The sequence below is a fragment of the Channa argus genome, chromosome 11, assembly GCF_033026475.1.
Source record: "Channa argus isolate prfri chromosome 11, Channa argus male v1.0, whole genome shotgun sequence".
NCBI classification, from domain to species: Eukaryota; Metazoa; Chordata; class Actinopteri; order Anabantiformes; family Channidae; genus Channa; species Channa argus.
In genome coordinates, this window is record NC_090207.1 from 1,910,766 (window position 1) to 1,934,360 (window position 23,595).

The 23,595-nt window shown below is 42.7% G+C and overlaps 1 protein-coding gene across 4 annotated transcripts; it reads left to right on the forward strand.

The window, feature by feature from the left end:
• The first annotated feature begins 745 nt into the window (after positions 1 to 745).
• cds1 (CDP-diacylglycerol synthase (phosphatidate cytidylyltransferase) 1) lies at positions 746 to 23,565 on the forward strand. 4 transcript variants are annotated; one of them, XM_067521436.1, is made up of 14 exons: positions 9,345 to 9,491; positions 9,649 to 9,806; positions 12,784 to 12,880; positions 13,031 to 13,128; positions 14,579 to 14,718; positions 15,845 to 15,903; positions 16,610 to 16,692; positions 16,911 to 16,998; positions 17,466 to 17,534; positions 17,958 to 18,110; positions 18,319 to 18,438; positions 18,998 to 19,101; positions 20,016 to 20,186; positions 22,468 to 23,565. In XM_067521436.1, exons 1-13 carry the CDS (start codon positions 9,360 to 9,362, stop codon positions 20,152 to 20,154), a joined length of 1,440 nt encoding a protein of 479 aa, XP_067377537.1. In that variant the 5' UTR covers positions 9,345 to 9,359; the 3' UTR covers positions 20,155 to 20,186; positions 22,468 to 23,565. The 4 variants fall into 4 exon arrangements, with proteins under 4 accessions (XP_067377538.1, XP_067377537.1, XP_067377536.1 ...); XM_067521437.1 differs by lacking the exon at positions 9,345 to 9,491 and adding an exon at positions 746 to 1,057 and having other exon boundaries at positions 20,016 to 23,565; XM_067521435.1 differs by having other exon boundaries at positions 20,016 to 23,565.
• The last annotated feature ends 30 nt before the right edge of the window (positions 23,566 to 23,595 follow it).

Genomic DNA, 23,595 nt, shown 5'->3' on the forward strand with positions numbered 1-23,595 from the left:
AAGTTCTTGAGTAAGCAGTACTCCACTGTCTGGAAAATTTACCACTTTCCTTTTTTTCTTTTACCCAAGTTGAAGTGTGTGCTCTAAATTGTACTTCAAGTACAAAAGTACAAATTCAGATTTCTCTGGGCATCAATCGGATTTAGTGATAAAACCTTTTTAACACTACTGAAGTTGAAGCTGCTCACAAAAGAATTGTATGAGTCTGGTCCAGATTTGTTCCGTTTGTTCCTCATATAGTTTCTGCAAAAGTTTTGGGGGCTACGCATCAGTAAAAAAAAACAAAAAACATTTACTGTGAACTGCTGTATTTCACAACTGTGTTGTAAACTGCAAATAGTGAACAGTGAAAAATCTGGGATTATTTCCCTTCAGTCAAATAACGACAGCTGCTAGATGTGGGTGGACATGTTACAACTACTAGTAATCAATATAAAAAATACAAATATCAATTCTAATATTAGATTAAGGTTATTTTAATATATATATGATAGTCTTATACATCAAAATAAAATATTAATTAACATTAATATAAATATTCTGTAAATATTCAGGTGCCTCAGAACCTTGCTTGAGTAAAAGTACCTAGTTACCAGAGATGGATTATGAAAAACGTTGATTTTATTCGACCCAATCATGAGATAAACAACAGCCGTTAGAGCTGATGAAAGGCTTTTGCTTTGAAAGCCCATAGCGGAAGCTGTTCTTCTTCGCCGTCAGAGATTGACGGCAGTGGGCGGGACGCAGGGACTGCGGTGATAAACAAACACACGCAGCGGAGTCTTCAGTCCCAAAGACCTGTGTGGAAATACTGGGTGTCTCCAGGGAAAGCTGACTCTATTTGTGGGCCGAGGGTTTGAGACAAAACCGAGTCACAAAGCCAGGACTTTATCTGAAAAGCCCAGGAATTCATCCCCCCACCCTCCCTCCCCGCTCCGGACTCGGCTTATGTGACACATTGACGTCCCGGCGGCGAAAGCAGCGAAACATGACGGAGCTGAGGAATCGAGGCGGAGGCGGGAGAGACGCTGACGGCACCGAGAATCTCAGCGACAAGGTAAACGGCTCCTTAACGAGTGAGAAATGAGTCCGGTCCCCCAGTGAGACCTCGCCCTCTTAGCCGCTCGGGCAGGTTGGTGTCGCTGGTCGAGCTAGCTGGGAGCTAACGGGCAGAAGCTAGCTGGTTAGCCGCCGTCCTGCAGCAAAGCGTCGCGGAACCTGCTCGGTGTCTGGAAATAACCCCCGCTATTTGTCGCAGGCTTCACGTGCTCATCGCAGCTGGAGACGTCACCGCATTTTCACGTTGTCATCTTAAAATAAATATATAAATAGGCAACAAATGACAACGGGCTCGTCGCTGCCGTGCGTCCGCAGTCTCGTCCAGACCCGCAAGCCGATTATCCGGCATGGAAGCGGGATGGTTGTCCCAGGCTCGGGAGGTCGCTTTAGTTTGTCGTGTGTCTCCCAGAAATGGTCCCATTTACAGCGCTTCACTCATTCATTCCCGTCCTCTACCTCTGCACGAACACGCGCATCAAAGTTGCGTTCCGTGTACGAATCCCTCCAGTAAAACCCAGAAAGAGCAGCAGGGAAACGGCTCTGTCTTTCTGCCTTTTTGACGCTGAGCATTTTCAGGACTTTGTCCTGTGAGTTGAACTCGGCAGTCGGTCAGAGACAATAAACAGTTTTAAGAGTTTCACGATTGATTTGACTTCATGGTTAATTAATCTGTTCAATCAGTTTTCCAGCGAAAAGTCCAAAGTGTTTTGTTCCTTTGGTTCTGCAAATCTTACGAATCAAAGACGTTTCTTACTCAATGCAAAGCAGTTGCAAATCGAACTAACGGAGCTTTTCCGAACAAGGGGAAACGGAGATGATCCCACCACTGACAGCTTATTTTCTAATACGGTTGGTTGCGTCATCAGCCACCAATGGTAGCTGGAGATGGTGCAAACTGTCAGTACTAGAGGTTTTGCAACCCCCCCCCCCCAAAAAAAAAAAAAACACCCACAGACATTATATTATTACTTTTGTAAATTGTTTATTACGAACAGCTCTGGCTGTTTAGACAAATGCAGCCTCTGACATTAGACACTTTATCTTATCTCATTTTGGTGTTTTTTACTATCTCCTTATTTCTATAAGCGGAGTGTGGATTTACCTTCGTCAGCTCCTGGACACGTGCTGTCTACAGCCTTAATTCGTGATACTGTATGTAATATAATGTAATTTATTGCAATTGTTTTTTTTTTAAATCTAATTTTAGAAACGTCTTACAGTAAAGAACACACCATCATACACATAAAATCTTTACAAAAGTATTTTTTTTGCAGTCACAGCAGAATATCTTCTATCTATTAACCTATTTCTTGTGTGTTTTATAGTTTTGATATTAAATTATTATTGAGATATTCGCATGTATTGGTGTTTTTTCACACACCTAACTTTCAAACCGTATCCTATAGACAAGATCACCTCTGTGGGAAGTGCTTTGTCATATTATCCCAATGTTCAAATCGAATCTGTTGTTCAGCTCAGTTTAAGGAAAAGCTGTGTAAGTGATCAGCTGTTAAAAATCACAGGACATGTTGAGTATTCTCCCAAAGTAAGATCTCGAAACATCTTGTTTCCTCTGACAACCATTCATCTGAGATAAGCTCCAAGCCAGAGATTTACTCAAACGTGTGGATGTTTTGATCCAATTTGGACAAATCGTAAAAAAAAAAGGACATTTGCAGGGTTTGTGATGCTCAGAATAATGAATTATTCTTTTTCCATTGCTTCTCTCAGAGAAAAATGCTTTCTGGTCTAGTGTTTGTCACTTGATCACAATGGAAGTTGCAGATACACTAGAGTAGCTTCCTGGGGGCTTGTAGTTTCTTTTCCTGTGTCACAAATCCGCCTCATTCTTCGTCATTTGCTGTTTTCCACACGCTGTGGGGACAGTGAACGTGACACGCAAGAGGGTAACAGGCTTTTCCCCGTTATGTATTATCATGTGCATGTGAAATGAGCTACATCAGCATGTGACATTTTTAGTCTTATTACACAGGGCTGTGTATGTCACGGTTATTTAGTTTTTCCGGTCCCAGAACGCGAGACTGATCAAGTGCAGTGATGTGCGTTTTCATGTGTGTCCACGCTAATGCTGATGTAGTAGTGTTATGATACATCAGCCAACAGCCGTTCGGTGGTGTAAACCAGGACTAGTAGCTTGCTACACAATCTTGGTGAACACTAACCAGTTCATGTTCGGAGTTGAATTCCCTCTTGAGGCACTCGTGCTAAGAACACATTCATTGGTGGAACTGAAATACAGCGGTCACAGGACGTGTACAGTATATCTAGATGTTGTTCGGTCACTGTTGCCTGGGTGTGAGGTCTCATTGGTGTCCCAACTGGTTTGTCCTCACATCCAGAGTCCATCCTTCAGACAGCCCAGTGCAGCCTGCTGTTGACCTGTTGTCCTGTTGCTGTGTATCTCTTTCAAAAGGCTCAGATCTTTCTTCCCTTTACGCTGTTTTTAAAAGTCGTTAAAGTCGTTAAATTCCTAAATTTAACCAGATATCAAATCGTACCATTTGGACACAGTAATGATTTAATATTTTAGATTTTGCCCAAGCAAAGGATGCATTCAAACACACGCTCGTGTTCCAGCTTCAGTCATACATCCAAAAAGTTTGTGGGTAAAAGGTTACGATTAGCAGTATCTAGTTTCTCTGTGTAGAAAGCCAAGTACAGCAAAACAAAATCGTATTTACTTAACGGCATTTAACCTCCGATGACTCGGTATCAAAGAGCATAGATGAGACTGCGATGCCCAGCCAGGGTTGCAGACTGGAGCGTGGCTTGTTTTGGCTTCGTGCTGCCAGAACCTTTCACCTGGCAGGAAGAGGAGCTACCGAGCTAGTTAATTAGCTACTCGTGCAGCCATGTGACTTTTGTTCAGTCCTGATTGGCTTGTAATTACATGGTGTGAGCCCAGGTTTATGATATATGATGTTGCAAAATGACAGGAAACGGGAAACCAAGAGAACAGTGTTGTGTAACACCTACAGCACGTCGGATGTTGACTGGTGTCCTCCCAGTGTTGTCTCCGTCTTTCCCTTCTCTGTGTAGCACGAGTGTGCAGACTGTCCGAGTTTCTTTGTCAGCTGCTTGCACTAAACGCAGGCTCGCCTTCCAGAGCTGACGGTTTAAAACGGGATCGGTCAGCTGGATGTGTGTGTGTGGTTGAGGAGGTTGAAGGAGTTCTTTGTTGTGTCTCCCACCCCGCTGCACCACCCACGCAGATAAGACAGGAGACATACTCTACAGTCAGTGACAGAAACCGGCCGCTGCCCATCATTTATTAAACCCTTCCTTTTTTGTTCGATAAGTCAGTTAATCATTTAGGCTGTCGAATGTCAGGAATGTAGCTCTCAAAGGTCCGAGCTGATGTTTTGAAATGCTTTGTTTCGCTCCCACCAACAGCCCAAAGGCTGGAGATTGGCCTCATTCTGTTGTTACCTGGAACATTTCTCAAATGTATTTACTAATTGTCCGTTTTGTGCGTCTTTTAACTGACCTGCTAATTGACTAAAGTGGCTACACAGTGTGTGTCCCCCCCTCCCTGTGTGTTATCTCCAAGGACAATATTTACTCGGTTTTATGACGCTTGTCTTTGCTTGGTTCTGTGCTGATAGCCTCTCGTGGGCCTGCATACAGTCGTCGGCGCTGTTAGCGGCTGCTTCAACCTCCACATGACAGTCGACCTTCGCGGGCTGTCTGCTGGCCATCTGTCCGTCCCTGAGGGTCCCAGCAGCAGCAGGCCGTTTAATGCTCTGCTGATCCCAGACCCAGGAGTCTTTAATGCTTCATGCTTCGACTTAGCACGTGCATGACTTTGCTTTTTTCTTTTTCTTTTTTTCGACCTCCATTCCTGTGAAATAGAACAGTAGCATAGGCTTTGTTGGCTGTGGGGCCAATTCTAATAACTGTGGACCAAAATGTCCAGTACATTTACTGTCTAAACAAACTCTCCAACAAACCAAATCATGATCACTGCCATGATAAGCCAGAGGAAGAATTTCAGCGAGGGCAGTTGTCAGGGGAGACTGAATGCTTTCATTCCGATTCAGCAAAAGTGAACAGTCAGCCATTGCTGTGAGAGTAGAGCAGAAACCCACTGGCATCATGTTCTCGTGAAGTAATGGATTTTAATGGATGTTATCTTGTCCTAAGTTGAGTGGATCTCATCTACACCCTTCAGGGGGAACCCAGGCATCAGATTTGGACAAAAAGATTTGTCCAAATTGGATAAAAACATCAACAAGTTTGAGTCTCTGGCTCGGAGCTGGTGAACAGCCGTTACCTATTTCAATATTCGCTCCCAAAAAACCTCTGGCTGGTTCTGTTGCTTTCTAAACTGGAAAACAGTTGTCATTGCGGCACACAAGTCAAGTCCGTGAAGTTAATGTGTTAGCAGCAGTCGGCCTGTAAACTAGTCTTTTCATATACAATGGGGGTTAAAACAATGAACAGTCCATCCATGTATCCACAAACAGATCAGCGCCCGGATCTCAGGGCCATCACCAAGCAACATACACGGACAGAAAACAGTGAGGTCACCGTGAAACCTGAAATTAGGGGCGTAGGACGAAACCCGAGTACCGCGAGGAAAGCGTGCAAACGCCACCCAGAAAGGCTGCAGGGCCTTCGAGCTGTGAGCGTGGCAGTTCTAACCACTCCGCCTTTATGTTGTGCTGACGGCATCGAAATCTTAAAAACGATGAATTATGATGAGTCGTAAATGAATAAATAATGTTAAAAACAGAATGAATGTGGAGCTGGGAAGACTGGGTCGCACAGTTGGAAATTAAACGTATTGCTGGAAGAAGTTGTACTTCAGGTCCGTCTGTTGACGATTAGCCTGATTTACTGCTGCACCAATAAACCTAATTGCTAATTCCTGTCCCTGTGATCAGGCCACACGCTGCTGCTGCTGCTGCTGCTGCTGCTGCTGCTGCTGCTGCTGCTGCTGCTGCTGCTGCTGCTGCTGCTGCTGCTGCTGCTGCTGCTGCTGCTGCTGCTGCTGCTGCTGCTGCTGCTGCTGCTGCTGCTGCTGCTGCTGTGTGCTGGTCTGAACCTCACAATTGTTTTGCTGTGAAGACAATGTTGCCATATTTTCCTTCTCTATAGAGTCGGGGTTTTCAGTTGGGGGGCCATCTTGGGATCCAGGCCTTTTTTTTTTCTCTGCAGCTTTTGCAGATGTTATAATAGAGATCATTCACACGTTTTGCAAAAATGTTGTTTTGTGCAAGATCGGTAACGCAGCACTTACTGGAGTGATTTTAGCATCATTACTTATATACTAAGCTGTTATCTGGTTATTACTTAGTACTTAGTATGACATTTATTTAACTCCTTGACCCTATTACATGATTTTTGGGGGGACATATAACAGCCCTATTAAAGATATTCCACCCACTTTTACTGTGCTGTTACGTTGATATTGCGCCTGTTATTTGTGAAGGATTTTCTGTGTTTCTGGTAAAACCACTACTAATATAAAATGTTGGATACTGTAGCTTTAGGTTAGGAGGTAAACTAAAGTAATCTCTGCCAATTTTGTCACCAATTAAAGCAGAAAAACCCGTCTGAGCTGCAAATATTTAACAGCATTTGGCCTCCAGAGTGTCCATTTCATGCCAAGAAGTTTTAAACCTGAATTTCAGTGCCAGGACAGTTTTTCTTTTCAGTGAAGACATGTAAGTTACATGGAGGCAGGACAGTGGCTTTCCACAGTTTCTAGCTGTAAGCAGCAACGTTTACTCATTAAAACCTGAGTAGAAATCTACAATTACATCTCCTGAAACTCCAGCACCAAATCAAGTGCCAACCCCCCCCCCCCCCCCCCCCCCTCCCCCCCACCCAAACCTGCTTCTGCTTTCATTGCTTTCCCAGCCAATTACAGCTTGTAGCCAGGATCCCAAACCTTATTTCCAAATGAAAAGCTCTATGATTGAACTTTGGTGCCCCCATTAACCATATTTAGCAATGTTTGGGTGGAAGCAACCATGAAAGGGAAAGAACGTCCAGGATCATCAGACTCTCGACTGCACAAAGTAATGTTCTCCCACAGTGCTTTGATGAGCTGAGGAGGAATTTGAGTTGGTTATAAAAATAGACTTTAAGGCAGAAACGGCCTCCACTCACCACTGTGTTCCTTGGTAGATGAACAGGTGTTAATTAAAAGAAAATTGGTTGGGCCTCATTTTTAGTTGTTGTTGTTATGTAACGTATTGATGTTAGAGCATCTAAGTTTAAATACGTCGGCCTTTCACTTGGAGTCAGTAGCCTTTATGTTATGAAATGTTGCTCAGGTTATTTTACGTTTTAGAAAGCACCAGATGATTTCGATTAGAATATTTCCAACCTTTGTAAACACTTTTTTTTTGGGGGGGGGGGCATAGTTTGTAATAAAGACCCCGTGTGCATTTTGTCCTTGTGTGTTGTTATCTGATTCATGTCCTGAGCTGTAATTATTGCCACAGGACCTCGTTTCCTCTAAACTGAGGCTCTAGTGAAGTCTTTGGGGCGAGAGCCTCGATTTTTCTGTCTTTTAGGAGTCAAGAAATCCTCTTTTTGTTTTTCGGGTAAAAGTAAATTGTGAACCATTTTTGCAACTACAACAACAAACCTGGCAGGACTCAACAGATGTGAACAACAGGTTCATTTAAGGCACATTGTTAGATTCAACTGTTCTGTAACATTTAAGTGAATCCCACTGTAGATAGACCCACATCCTCTGTGTGTTGACTGTTAACCTGTCATCATCGGGTGTAACCTCTCAGCTCAGTCACGCTCAGCCGGTAATATTACCTCCATCTTCCTGATGACACGGGACTAAAACTTTCTCCTTTTGTGGACATTTAGAAGAGTTTGTTGGGTAGAAAGATGTGGAAACCGACGGCCCTAAAAGGGCAGCAATGCAGTCGTTCAAATCAAAGCCTTTTTGTCAGTGTCTGAAATGTGTTAAACATTGCAACGTCCATTAAAACCTCAAGATTAATAGTTATGGTTATAGGACGTTTGTTTCACCCATAATTATACACCTATTGTGCAAAAATGGACAGTTATAATTTGATCAAATGACTGAAAGAAAGTACTACGATCCTCGGCTCCTCCAGTCTTTGAGCAAGACACTGAACCCCAACTTAGTTGCTGCTGGTGAGCAGCTGGCCAACGCTCACCAGGATACTGTTTTATTTCTTTCACTGTTTCACCGAACATACTTCTTCTTGCTGTTTCAGCTAAGCGAAGTTGCCTTCATCATATTTTGCCTCCTCTTCAACTGTAGTATGAATGGAAATGTGTGCAGGCACATGTACAGGCAGAAGTGGACGCTCAGCGGTGTCACTTTCTTAGTTTACAAACCGCACACAACGGCTCACAGTTGACAGTAGCAATCAGCTTTGCAATGAGTGTCACACACACAAGCTTCCACACGCTATTCAGTCCTTTCAGGAAGTTGGGGACCTCTGTTGTGCTGCATGTTGCAATGCTTTTCGGATGTGCAGAATTAAGGGGGATTGGTTAAATTATTTTGTTGAGGTGTCTTCATTGTGACTTCCTGGCTGACTGCTGTCATTCCTGTTCGAATGTTATCTTCCCACTTAAGATCAAGTTACTTCTTTGTCGTGTTTTTTATTTATTTACTTTCTGGGTCGGTTCAGCCTAAAAAAAGATCCGGACCCCAAATACTGGTTGAAGGTCAATAGAGGGCAACAGAAGGTATGAATCGGCCTTAAGTTGGAGGTTTTAGGTAACAAAATAAAAATCACATTATTGGGTTTTTCTGTGTAAGTATTAGCTCAGAAAATACTTGTAAAAGTAATATTTATGCAGAATTTCACATCACTGACTGTGATATCATTGGATTCATGGTATTGGTCCATTAATGTGTTCATCATTCAAAACTTTCAGCTGGTAAAAGAGGAGTTTTGAATCTTAATTAGAGTTTAAAGCACTGTAAATACTGCTAGTTGGGTTGTGAGTTTCACACCAGGGATCAATAAAGTCGTTTAATTGTGCTCTATTTTCTCTATCTTGATGTGATTCTAAAAATAACTGTACTGTAAAGTATTTAGCTCTGCGATGTAGTGAAGTTAAAGTATGCAGTAGCAGAAGGTGGAAATACTAAAGTACATAGGAATTACCTCCAAATAAAGTATTTGCTTTGTCCCAATCTATTAGATGGTAGGTAGAAATACAGTCATGGCCCTCTGATGGCTTTGAATTCATGACGTCTGTCTCTGGTTGGAAAGAGGACATTCGCCTGCAAACCTGTATAAATCCCAGCCGAGCTCAGATGGCACATGCGCCAGTTGTGTAGGCCCTTTCCTCTCCCAGGTGAGAGACTGACCTTTGGCCTAGTTGATCCACCCTCTGCCTTTCCTCATTCCACTAGCTCAACATTTACTTGTTTGCATCGCAGGAGCTCCCACAGTGTAGGTGGTATTTAAATGTTTTGCCTTTTCTGCTATCACCTTGTGTACACTGCCTGACTGTCTGCTTAAGCTTTCCACACTGACCTGTTTGTCAGGTGAACGCTCGCTATCTTAAGTCAGCATTTGAATATCTGCGGGTTTGTGTGTATACTGGCAGGAGGCCGATGGCGATGACAGATTGGGCCTGCAAGGCGACGCAGAGGGAGAATGCGACACTGACTCCAAAGGCGACACTCCAGATGTTCCTCTCTCCACAGCAGACACGGACAACACTCCAGAATGCCTGAACAAAGCCCTGGAGGGGCTGCCACCCAGGTACACACTCCTCAAACACAAACACTGACAAAGAGGATGATGCTGGTTCCTGCTGTGCATCCTGGTGTTGGCACTTCCTACGAATTTCACAGGAACTACGATGAAGACTGACTGTCAATCATCTGCTAATATTTACTAGTTTAAAGTTATGTATTTTTAGCCCTGCAATAAGTTCAAGTCTGTAAAATAATAACCCACTTGTGGTTCACTACTTGATCTTAAACCCTCATTTTGTACATTGCGAAACACAAATCCCAAAGTAAAAGTAAATCTTATTTGTTTGGCTACTACAATTGGATTTACATGCATTTGTGCGGGTTCGCTTTCAGCTGGTTTGTCCTATTTTGCGGTCATCCACAACAGGAAGTTGTAAAGATTTATTAGATAACAAGTAGGTCCTGGTTTTAGAAAACTGCAAAGTGAGGCCTCAGTGTGCTGCTTATTTTACACACCTTCAACTGAAGAGGCTCATGCACCGGCTACAATGTAATGGCAGCTTTTCCTCAACTTCACAGAAAGATGTGTGTATGTGAATTTGCCCTGAAATAGTTTGGAAGCAGCAGAGATGTTTGCGTTCGAATTAATACAGTTTATAGTCCATTTGCAGCCAAAGGACTCAGCAGGACTTTATAAATGTCTGGTCCCCACACAGGTAGTACGATTTAGATTATATATTCATTTTTTTAACTAACATTCTCACACGCGCTGAAGAGTAGCATTGCGTGTTAGCGTTCCATCGCCTTTTACAGCGATCATGTATAAACAGAAATGAGACATTATCAAAAGCTGTGAGTAATAAAACAGTTGGTAGGTTTGCAAGAAATCTATTCAGTTACGTTTCCTTGATGGACACACGCAAGACAGTAAACCCTCACACACTGACACGCCCTCATCTACCTGAATGGCAAGTTCCAAATTCAAGAACCTGTTATGTCAGTTATTCATTATATGTTGTCTGGTAGAACTGATGCCATGATCTTTTATATTTTAGACGTGCAAAATCATGTACTAAGTTGCTCTTACTAAAACGTGCAAAACTCTTTTCTGTTAGCTTTCATTTTGAACATATTACAGTGGTGCTATTCGTTGTAGGCTTCTGGATTTTATTTTCTCTTAATAAACAAAGTTAATTTATGGAGCCATAGTTATGCAGGTAAACTGTACACAACTATTTATTAGAATGTTGCACAGTCCACATTTTTCCAGTGTAAAAACACATCTTGGCATCAGTTCAGGACTTTTACACTTTGTGACATGTCATCAAATCAGAAAAACACTTGATGGTACTAAGCATTTGTGCAAACACATAATCTGAAATATGAAGTTAGAATGCAAAGGTGTGACACACAACAAATATGAAGTATGTACACAGACAGAACAAAATAAAAATAACACAAGTGGCCGTGTACAGAAAAGTGTGGGTGACTGTGAGTGGGGGGAAGATGTGTGGGGGAGATTTGGGCACTGTTCAGCAGGATGCCTGCACTAGAACAGAAACTGTTCTTGTGGCGGCAGGTGCTGGTCTTGATGGACCGGAGCCCCTGCTAGAGGGGAGGGGCTGAAAGAGTTAATGTCCGGGATGAGTCCAAGTTCAAGTCAGTAGCACACAAAGCACAAATGATGGGGGGGCTGTTTGAGTAGCAGATGAGAAGTGGAGGGTGTGTGTGACCAATGAGTGGCGCCCAGGTTACAGGGCTTAAAGGCTCAAGAAGGAGAAGCACTAATCCCTTGAGGCTCGAGTGCCATTGGAGCTGGTGTGCTGCAGAGCGACCTGTGGACGCACAGACTGTTGACAGAGTGAGGGAGGGGGGATGGGGAAAGGGAAGGAGAGAAGTTAGTAGAAGGAAGAGACAAAGGCGAAATGGATGGAGACTTGGTAGCAGACGTGAGCGCAAGTGCAGAGAGGGTGTGATGGTGAATGAGCCCACACTGCTGAGCTTTTCTCATGACGCAGCTGTTTTTCTCCTCCATTCATACTGTGGCCAGCAGGCCCCCTGCCCCGCTTGGCTGCCCTGCAGCTTTTAGGTGCTTCCTCTCTTTTGTTTTACCTCCAGGCAGCAGCCAGGGCGGCAGTTTCCCCCACAGCCACACACACTGCGCGATGTGTTGTGCATTACCGGTGTCACTGCGTAAAGTTTCAGCTTAGTTTCCCCAATATCTACTACTGCCATCGATAAAATTCCAGGAAATATTTGTTTTTATTTATTTATTTTTGCCCGTATTACACACCCGTAGTACACGGGATTAATTACAACTACATGTAAACCTTATGACTGGAAAAGCCCAATGTCCAGTAAAAGACCTGTATTGAGCTCCACCTGGTGCCGGCTCAGCTCCCTACTCACTTTTGGTACCAGGTTGTTTTTTTTTTCCACTGTTAAAAGTGCTGCTACATCATCTCACACAGGAACAATAGACATGGAGGAAGTGCTGCTGGTGATTCTTGGTACGCGGCCATTTGTCCCTGCGAGGTGACAGATTTGCCCTCAGACGAGGCTGAAGGCAGCAGGACCACAGACTGCTGAGAAAAAGCATGAGCATTGGGGAAAGTACAGTACCACAATTGGTGACAGACGACGCAGTGGAAGTGGTGCTTCTCCTTGTTAACATGCTAAAATAAAATCTCAGATTCTACAGAATCACAAAGAGGATGATGAATGAAACTACTAATCATCAACATATAGCTTGCTGATTTACATTTAGCTCACCGGGCCTATAAGCTTTCCCTCGCAGAACCACTATCAGCGCTGCAGATTGTGTGTCTTTCTGAAACACGGGGGTTTGCAGCAGGACGTCCTCACCAGCCCTGTCAATCCACTAGGTTCTGCTAATCACGATCCACTCTGTGATCTGCAGGTTCCTTCACTGTCTCCCGTTCCCTCGTTCTTTGGAATGAAACATCAAATTAGGCACAATTAGATTGATTTTAAAAGAGCGTGTGATTTTGAAGAAGTAATTGAGTCTCCATTCTCCACAGATGGAAGAACTACTGGATACGGGGAGTTCTGTCTGTAGCCATGATCTTTGGCTTTTTTCTCATTATCTATATGGGACCTGTCGCTCTTACACTAGTGGTAAGTGGATGATACTGTGCTTCTCTTACTGTGGATCTGTCTGATGGCTGATTCTTTTTTTTATTTTTTTTTTCTGTTTCAAAACCGCTTCTGTGTCTGTACCAATTTGACATGCAGAATTAGATTTTTAATGTCTATCCTGTGTTGTAGGTCATGAGTATCCAGATCAAATGTTTCCATGAAATCATCACCATCGGCTACAGAGTTTACCATTCCTATGACCTGCCTTGGTTCAGAACACTAAGCTGGTGAGCACAGTGGCTTTCACAGTAAACTGCAGATATGTTTTAGAGCAGTTGTATAGAATCGTACGTATAGTTTAAGCTCATAACTAGCTAATGTTAACGATAACATGCTTTTAAATGTGGCCTGTCACATGCTGGATTTACCTTGATTCCAAATCTGAGGGTTGTTCTGAAGTCATGTTGAGCTTGTTGTCCCGGCAACAAATCTGCTGCCTCAAACCTCCTCAGGAGCAGGTTAAGTCAGTGTAAACAAGATGTCTTTTCCGAATTGAACAAGGTTGAACTGGGACTTTCATCAAACTAAAGATGCGTTTGTCATCAGAAACGCGGTAATGATAAAACGATGCATCTCTATAAAGTGTGTGCGATGCAACATTATGTGGGTCTAAATGAACTAATAACATTTTAATCTGTCACCAGCAGCATTCAGATGAATTATCCGTAGCCCTATGTGCACACAGACTTTCCGCTTGCACATTAGTGAGTAGTTGGATAACACAAATTAGAAAATAAATGAATATCTTATTTTAAATTGATGAACCCACAATAAAGTCGCCATCATTAATGTTGGTACTGGGAAAAGAGCAAACCACAGTTTGCAGAACCTCCATTTCCCAGCTTCTTGTTGGGCTTCAGTGCTCTGAATACAATGCACAGATTATGTCAGTGTTTCATGCAGTTGTAGATCCAGTAAGAATTTGTGTTTAATTTGTCAGACATTTTAAGCCTCTGTGCATTTTTCAGCATTTTAAAATTCCTCTCTCTCCTGCAGTGAACCGTAGGGACACAGCACAAATATGTACAAATATAAAAGCACAAACCAAAAAAAAAAACGTCATTCGTCATTAGCACAACAGACTTGGTTTGTATTTATGATGTATGCGGTGTAGTCGACAACAACGAGAGCGTGCAGATGATAAAATCCAGCTTTTTCTAACAAACCTAACCAGATCTGGGATTAGAACATCTAGCTTGTTTCACGAGCACAATTCCCCACAGATGCAGCCTTTTAATTCTGCTCTCACAGCATTCAACCTTAAAACGTACAACGTTTACACACGAGGGAGCATGTCCCCCCCCCAGGAGGGTCGAGGTCCACAAAATCCTGTGGGAAACACCATCAGTGAATTCAGCGCTCGGTGCAGTCAGGAGCAAAGATCACTGCTGCGTTGGAAGTAAACGAACGCTAATTGAAACTTGGCCAACCATCATAACGACCTCGTACAAACACACGCACACTGCAGGTCAATGTACACTGGGCGAAAAAACACTGCTGCACGGTTAAACCCAGTGATCCTCACAGCACAGGGCCAACGACATTTGTGTATATTACACTGAACAACTAGAAACTTTGACTTTTTTTATGTGACAATCGCAGCTTATTAATATCCTCATTTATCCACAGTTACTCACACATACTAGTTAAAACACATCCCCTGTGTTCTTGCTTCAGGTACTTTCTGATTTGCGTCAACTACTTCTTCTACGGCGAAACCCTAGCGGACTACTTTGGGGCTCTGGTGCAGAGGGAAGAACCTTTGCAGTTCCTGGCCCGTTATCACCGCTTCATCTCCTTCGCTTTGTACCTCGCAGGTGGGTTTCGCCTCCCGCACAATACAACCGCTGTATCTCAGAAAACACACATGGCGTCCACTCAGGTTTCCTTCTAAAGAGGTGTGTTCAGTTCCACCGCAGTGTGTAGTAGAGTTACAAATAGCATTAACTGGGGAGATAATAGAACACAAAGGAGTTTCTTCCTGAACCATTTCTTTACTGATAGGATGCTTTATTGCTCCGGCTTTTATCAAGATATCAAGACATTATGTGTACAAGGAAAGTGGTTAATAAGGAATCTTACTCTCTGAGAACTCGCTAAGTTTTCCCCTAATACATTAAACCAGAGTTTTGTTTATGTACTGTATCTAAACTAACATATTTACATCATCAGTTGTAGCAATGCAGTGCTGACTTTTGGAAATTGGTTGGGAATTTCGACTAATGTAACTTGTGGAACAAAAGGACATTATTCATGTTCCATATCTCAGTGGGGAATACTGCAGCCCCACAACACCTCATTTGGACAGGGCCATCTTTAGTACTGGTTCTGAGAGTGCACTCAACGTGTCTCAGTGGTTGGGTCTCAATTTGCAAATCCCCTACAGACCAGACCGCGTCATTAGTGTTTCACCCTTTGTTGGTCTGCACCTCCTTCATTTTAAACTAACAACTAGGTTGGTAACATTTATTTGGAAGAGAAAGCAAACATTACCCAAACTGTCAGCATCATAGCAGCAGAAGCAGCTGGATTTCTAACATGCTGCTGCTGTGATGCTGGACAGTTCCGTCCTCCTAAATGAACAGAGGTTCTGACCTCTCGGCAGTTGAGACACTGCTTCCTAAGTCCTGCTGACGCCGTTGTCTTTCAGCCAACGCAGCCAGGTGTCAGCTGCACTTTTAAATCCCCACGGACACTCAGAATCGATCTGGCTGCAGTAACAGCTCTGACGAGGCCTTTCGCACATAGAGGTGGACAAACCTGACGCACATCTGAATTAGAATCTACGAAAAATAGGAATCACCAAGAAAATAATGAATTGTTGAGCCACAGGCATGCGACACACACCTCCCTGTAAATATATGAATGGTGTATCCTTTGTTACATGAGGTCATCTGTAATGTTAGAGTAAAGACTGACAGCATGTTGTTTACTCTTTCACAGGTTTCTGCATGTTTGTGCTGAGTTTAGTGAAGAAACATTACCGCCTGCAGTTTTACATGGTGTGTATCAGCCAAGTAACCCTGTCTTCCTCCTCCTCCTCCTCCTCCACCACCACCACCACTAACGGCACCATCCACGTCTACGCTCTATGTCCCTCTGAGAAAACTGTGAAAACTCATCTTTTGCTCTTTGGCTGGGAAGCTCCCCCCCCACACACACACACACACACACACTTTTCAGCTCTTATGATTCACGGAACCTTTTGCTGTTAAATGCTGACTCTTTACTTCTGCATAACTCACAGATCAGCTGTCTACATTGCCTTAGTTTGCAGAATTTGACCCTGAACAAATGCAGGATGTCGGCACTGACTGCAACTTCAAACACCCGGGTTTAACTTTATTCAGTTATTTTGCAGACACATTCACCCAAAATGCTTGAAGTGCAGACATATTTAGACTTTTGACAAGGAAGCCTCATCATATTTATGCAAGTTCAAAATGCTGCATTGTCAATGTTTTAAAAAGTATTCAGACACATTTTGTTGCATGCATTTTACTTGTCCAGTCAGTTTGTGACACTCATCCCCAAATGTTGGACAAAGCTTTTTTTCTGCCTGCACTTCCGTCTCTGCTTTGTCAGTGCACTTCACCTCACCTGTCTGTTCCTTTGTATGATCCCGCTATTTCTGACATGAGCCAACTTCTGAGCAGGTGTGGCTACATTCCAATGCAGTGACACTGTGGTGTTTGTTTGCCATTCCAGTTTGCTTGGACCCATGTGACCCTGTTGATTGTGGTAACTCAGTCCCACCTTGTCATTCAGAACCTTTTTGAAGGAATGATCTGGTAAGCAGGACGACCCGAGGAACCTGCCTTGTTGTGTATGACTGTTGTTTGTGTAATGCAGCTCAAAGCAGCACTGAATTTAACATCAAAGTTACACACACACACACACACACACACAAAGTATTTTCCATTTGAATGAAGTGCTTTTGATTGGATGTGGATGATGAAGGTTCCCCCATCATCTTATAACATTGTTATAATTAATTCCTGTTTTCTAGGTTCATTGTCCCAATCTCCATTGTGATCTGCAATGACATCATGGCCTATCTGTTTGGATTCTTCTTTGGAAGGACTCCGTTGATCAAGGTAAATGAGGCCTTTTCAAGTCCACTTGGGACATTTTCCAGTTGGTGGCTTTACTGCTGTCCCCCACCAGCGCCACAGTAGAAAGAGCTTAAGCCCAGTTCCTGCTCGCTGCTGAAAGTGGTGCAAACCCACACACGAGCTAAACGTGTGCCACGGAGCGTGCCGCCGCTTGATCAATTAGCTTTCCTTTAAACGTTCATTGCGACCAAAGATAAAACGGGCGTCGCCATCGTTATGGTCCCTGCTAACATGTGACTCAACGTTACTGAGTCTCCACCAAATAAATGACACGTGCAGGTTCTCTCTGATGTTAATGTGAGGGAAGGACGTTAGTGCTGCATGTCTGTCTACACAAGAAGCATTCAGTAACTCAAACTGGGAAAAACTGGATATTTACTTGAAATCACGTGCAGTTCGTGGTGAGGCAGAGTCAAGCTTCAGTTTCTGTCTCTGATGTCCCACTACAGCTCTCACCCAAGAAGACCTGGGAGGGCTTCATTGGAGGTTTCTTCTCTACTGTGGTCTTTGGCTTCATTGTAAGTACTTTACTTTTTCTTTTTTTTTAAACTCAGTCACATGGTCTGTTTCGCATTCTCCACGGTTTGAGAAACCCAGGGCAGGACAATGAGTGGAACACCTACATTTCGATTGGTGATGTGCTACAGTGGCTGGGTAGAAACAGCTATTGCAGAAACGTGACTTGTTTGGGGTTTGACCGTTTTCCCATCAGTTACATCATCTGTAGTTTTGACCCAACAAAGAATGTAAAACATGTTGTTGCTTATTGAAAGTGTGGATTTTCTTCTTGTGCAATCAACCACATGCCGACCAGAGCAGAAAATTAAGGTCCACATTTACTCAGTCATGGATGTTTTTTTTGGCGTGTGGCTGGTGGACGTGTGCACAAATGCAGATAATGTGCTGAAGGTGACGTCTCCGTTGTGTCTTCTTCCCCTCAGCTGGCCTACCTCCTGTCTCAGTTCCAGTACTTCGTGTGTCCCGTGGGCTTTAACAGTGAGACCAACAGCTTTGCAATTGAATGTGAGCCCTCTGATATCTTTGTGATGCACGAGTACACGCTTCCCACCGTGGTGCAAAACACACTGAGATGGGTTTGTACTTTATTTTCGTTCCTTTTTATTGAACATTTCTTATATAAGTCCAGATAAAATGTACAAGATTCAAAACATTTAATGCATTTTATAAAATCTCTCAATATTTTATTTCTCCTGAGCTGGGAAGAAGATTAAAATGTGTTTTGTATTTTTATGAACCTAATCAAACTGTAACATTTTTCGTTTCTCCTCACCTGTCCGTCAGAAAACCGTGAACCTGTACCCCTTCCAGATCCACAGCATATTCCTCTCGTCCTTCTCATCGCTCATCGGGCCATTTGGTGGCTTCTTCGCAAGTGGCTTCAAACGGGCTTTTAAAATCAAGGTATCCGTCAGGTGTGATTGTACCATCATTACCTCATTCTTTTCCTTAATCATTTCCACAAGTTAGTAGTTAACGTCTCAACCTTCTGTGCTTTTTAGAAAACGTCTGCCAATAATTCACTATTTGAACACCGAGCAAGTGCAATCAACTGATTGGTGTTTTGCATTTGCTTTACAAGCCCACAGCCGCAGATTAGTCAAACGTTTCACAAACTGGTCGGATCACTTGGGTTGTGGTGAAGAGCTGAGGTTTTATTTAAAGCAACACGCCACTTCCACACAGCAGTGAAGCGCTGCAGCCTCCTGCTGTCAGGCACTGAGCAGCACCACTACTGTCACGTGACCCAGTTAATGGTGGTCAGGGCTCCTGAATCGAGCCGACTGGCTTTGCAGCACATCTTCATTTAATGACACAATATGTTAAACAGGTGATGTTTGCATATTGAAAGGCTGAGATGACGACAGTGCCGACAATCAGGATAAGGTTTAATTAATAACCATAAATTCTGTAGGTACCCGACTTCTGATGTTATGGCCCTGTGGTCTCTCTGCTTCCGCAGGACTTTGCCAGCACCATCCCCGGTCACGGCGGCATAATGGATCGATTTGACTGTCAGTACCTGATGGCAACCTTCACACATGTTTACATAGCCAGCTTCATCAGGTAAGAAGAATAGAGGCCAACAGAGCATTTATGAATTTGTTTTTGGTTCTCATAAACCTGAAAGCTGTGAAGTAAAAAGGAGCTTAGATCCACACCACAAACACGTAAAGCAGCCATACAGGTCTCCCAGTGTCCCTCCCTGAAGCTGAAGATCAGTATCTCACAGGGAGCAGAGCGTAAAGACAACACACTCATTTGTAACTGCGTGCGTTTTAAAAACTTTAGTAACAACTGATCAACAGACCACGTTGAGAATTATCACTTCCGTCATTAAAAATTTGTGAAATGCACTTAAAAACTCAGCCTTTCAGATGAGAGGACTGGCTTTCATCTTTGTCATACCTGTTGTTTTTTTTTTTGGACAAAACCAGACATTAAGGCGTCACATGTCACATTCTGTTTGTAAAAGCGTTGAGTTGGAATTTTTGATTTCGCTACATTAAACACTTTTTTTATTTTTTATTTTTTTTTTTGAGAAGAATGAAAAAGGTTTGGCAGAAACCATTTAACCACAAAGAAGCACATAACTCAACTGTCTACAAAATTGTTAAAAGGGAAACTTAATTTTGAAAAATGTCACATATTTTGTGGCAAACTGTACAGTCAGCAAGAAGATCCCTTCAAAGTATCTTATTATACTCGAGCAAAGTTTAAAAAAAGTTATTTTTTTTCATGTAGCCCTAACCTCGAGATAAGGGAGTCATAACACAGCATTATTAAACCCGGTCAGTTTGCTCTATAATAAAACATTGTAATTGCTCACACACAGCCAGCAGAAAACATGCAGGTGATCTCAGCTACCTTCTGTCACGTGGTCCTCACCCTGCAGCTCCGTACCTTGTAGTGGTCCCTGGGGAAAAAGGAGGGATTTTTGGTTTTCTCTTCCGTGTGCTCACCTGTCTGTTGTCTCCTAGGGGACCCAACCCCAGCAAGCTGCTGCAGCAACTGATGATGCTTCAGCCTGAACAGCAGCTCACCATCTTCCACACTTTGCACTCCCACCTGAGAGAGAGGGGCCTGCTGCCCCCCGCTGCTGCCGCCGCCCAGGCGTAATCAAAAGAGCAATATGACTGGAGAGTGTGTAGGCATGTAGACACACTTACACACACTCACACACTCTTGCATATGGCTGTATGGTGTGTGTCTGATCCCATCTTCAGAGTGTCCATCATTATTCTATTGGCTCTTCATTTGATTTCTGCTCAGCTCAAAATCACAACTGTGAATCTGAGGCGACTCTCCCGAGTACATGGAATAGTCTTGTAGTGTAAGGAGAGAGAAAAAAAAAAAACCACACACACGCTACCAACAGCAGAAAAACAACTAGATGTGTTTGTTGTGTTCCACCTGCACAGCACGTCAACTACAGCACACATGCTACATAGTTAGTCGCCCTACAGAACAACACGGACTGGAAAGCACACGGCTTGCTCCGCGCAGGTGCATTTGGGATGTGCGGTTCCCTGCAGGTGGCAAATATTGCACTGATTTTAACCGAACAAGTGGACTTAGGCTTTTACCAGCAAACCCCCCCCCCCTCCGAGCCCAGAGTGTTGGGCACATGGACCTGAGTGACAGCAAACAGACTGTTGGGACTCGTCTTTCTGGGTTTGGGCGAAGCCACGTATGAGCAGGGCTGTCAGACATACTGTGTTTTTATACCTAATATTCTGTTAATGATCTGAACATAACGAAACCTTCAGCATGTATGAAAGCCCAGTTTGGGGGCTTCTGCTAAATGATCCCGTGTTCATTCTCCTCTTCCACAGTGTGAACTTTTAGCTTTTAGGTTTCTGTCTTCATTCAAATAACTTGCACAATGTAAGTCAGTTAGTTTTGACTGTAGGCCTGGAAATGCAGAAACTGAAGCATCAGTTGTGCACAAAACACTTAGGTTAATGTATTGTACATAAATATAGTGAATATTTAGCTGAACAAAGTCTTAATATATACCTACTTATGTGACAGGCTGCGGAGAGAGAAAGAAACACTTGAACTTCAAAAATTCAGCAAAAAAAACAAATGTAGTTTTCAGCATGAACAAATTAGATTTTTTTAAAAGGCAGAGATGTAGATTTGATATGAGGTTGTTGCTAATTTAGAGGGTGGTCTGCGTGGCCCTGTACCAGAGATTGTAAAGAATAGTTTGACATTTGGGAGAAGTACTTATATTTATTTATCTATTTATTTTTTTGCAAGACAAGATGAGAGGATTAATACAACTCTAATGTATGAATGTTATGGATGGAGCTAGAGCCTGCAGTCATTTAGCTCAGTCCACATAACGACTGGAAGCAGGTGGAAACGGCCTCGGCCTCACCTCCGAAAAACTACATTTATGATCCTCCACCATCTCTGTGCGCTTCTGTGTCTACTGGGGTGGACAGAACCTTATTTGGGTTCCATAAACCACGGCCACAAAAACTGTGTGGGTTAGCTGAAATGAGCGCTACACAGATCTACTGTAGGAATAGCTGTAATAATCCTTTGAACTAGATGAGGAACATTAACATGTTAGTTACGTACGAAAACCAATTTGTGGCCTTTTAGAGGCCGGTCTACGCTTTAACTAGGCTAATAGTTTCCACCTACCTCCAGTCTTTATGCTACGCTAAGCTAATGACATCGGTTCCAAACAAAGCTGCAAGTCTGAGCAAAACTGCCAGAGAGTTTCCTCACATGCAGTGTGGTCATCAACACGTAAAACAAACGGATGATTTGTTATCTAGAAATGAAATCTGAACCATTTTGGAGAACCGGAGTTCATTAAAATGAATTTCCCAACCCAATGTCTTATCCATCCAAAATCACTGTTGAGTGCTCACATTTTGAATGTACTTTGTAAAATGTTGTTTATTATAACATAATTATAATAATATACCGTATACGTGGTGTAAACGCAGTACATTAAGAACTGCGTTTCCACAAACAACCTGATGTTCTGGGTGGGAGTTTTATTAGCAATATTTTCATCCTATGCAACTTGCAGTTCATTTCTGTAGAATATCAATTGGACAATGACATTATGCAGACAGTCTGTGGCACGTGTGAGAAATCATCCAGCGCATTATACGAATGTTACACGGCTGCATTTGTTCGATTGTCTGATTGAATCTAGAGCTGTTCAGAGAGAAAAGTTTACCAAAGCACCGTCTGAACACCACCGATTCCTTCCCGTTATTGAAAATGCTCCAAGGCCCAGATCCAAACGGTCACCGCCTGATCTTTGAAACATCCTCTCATTAAAGGAGGAGAGAGGAGTTTTGGAACTGGGCTGCAGACTGGAGGCCTGTGCACTGTGTTTCACTGTGGTGGAGGAAGAGGATGTTATCATTTATTTCTCCCGTTTGTTCTGTTTCCTTATAGAAGTGCATTTTAGTTTGGTTCACTCATTCGAATTGAAGATGGGGGCTGGAGGAGTTTTGGGGACCAGCTGTACTGTACTGTACTGTATAAATCCAAACTGTTGATGTGGCAAACCACACAAATACACACTACTGCTTTACATGCTTCCCTTTATTCCACCTCACATACTAAAGAAAATGAGGCAACAGTGTTCACACTGAAGAGATGTTACCAAAAAAAAACAGCAGATCATTTTAAAGCAGTTTCACATGGAGTCTGGATTGTGCCAAAAGAATAAAAAAATACATTTAAAGAAAAATCACGTGATGAAAAGCATTATCGAAATAGAGGTTGTTGTAAAGTTTACACCACTCGGACGATGCAATTTAATCCAACGCGATACAGCAGCTCTGCCATGAATCCTACTTTTACAATGTTTTAGGTTGAAACTGTCAGAAAAGGTGATAATTCTACTGTGTGTTTATTACAGAGGTCGCAGTGGGAAGTGGAGTCGGACTCGAGTGCATTATAACATGTAGTGGTTCTAATGTTTTGGCTGCTCTATTTAAAATGAATGAGGGGGCCAAAACATTAGAACCACTACTTTTTATAATTATAATTTTATACTAAAATCAATCAACTATTAGCAAATGTATAGATCTGTTGTAACTTTATTAACAACACTGTGCGAATATTGAGTTAGTGACTGGATAATTAGGAAATGCATTATTCTGTTTGCATGCTCAAGACTCCATGAAGTTGCAGTTCAAATTAAAGCTTCATTGTTGTGGACTAAATTATATTTTTATTCAAGTTTTGAAGTAAAACTACTCTGAGGAAGAAAAAGTTTTAGTAACTCATTTCAGGTAATGATGCACTGCAGATGTTTGGTTGCTTCTCTTTTTAATTTATCATTCTGTGTATTTTTTTATTTTTTTTTGATTTGCTTTGAACAGAAATGTTTTCTTTAGATTTTGGAGTGGATACGATTACACTGAGGACTTGTGTTATAAGATAAGGGCAATAAAAAGCAATGTATAAACCACGTTAATATATTGTTAGGGATATTCTGAGGCTGTTTACTGTATCGAAGGGAATAAAGTTTTGTTTTCTTTAAAATGTCTTACGTGTTTATGTTCCATGTGCTTT

Excerpts from the sequence above, each read along its gene's own strand:
- cds1 (XM_067521435.1), top strand. The coding sequence starts at position 9,360 with ATGCGCCAGTTGTGTAGGCCCTTTCCTCTCCCAGGTGAGAGACTGACC. Across the intron at positions 15,904-16,609 it reads ACCGCCTGCAGTTTTACATG|TTTGCTTGGACCCATGTGAC; the intron begins GTGTGTATCAGC and ends TTGCCATTCCAG. Across the intron at positions 16,693-16,910 it reads CTTTTTGAAGGAATGATCTG|GTTCATTGTCCCAATCTCCA; the intron begins GTAAGCAGGACG and ends CCTGTTTTCTAG.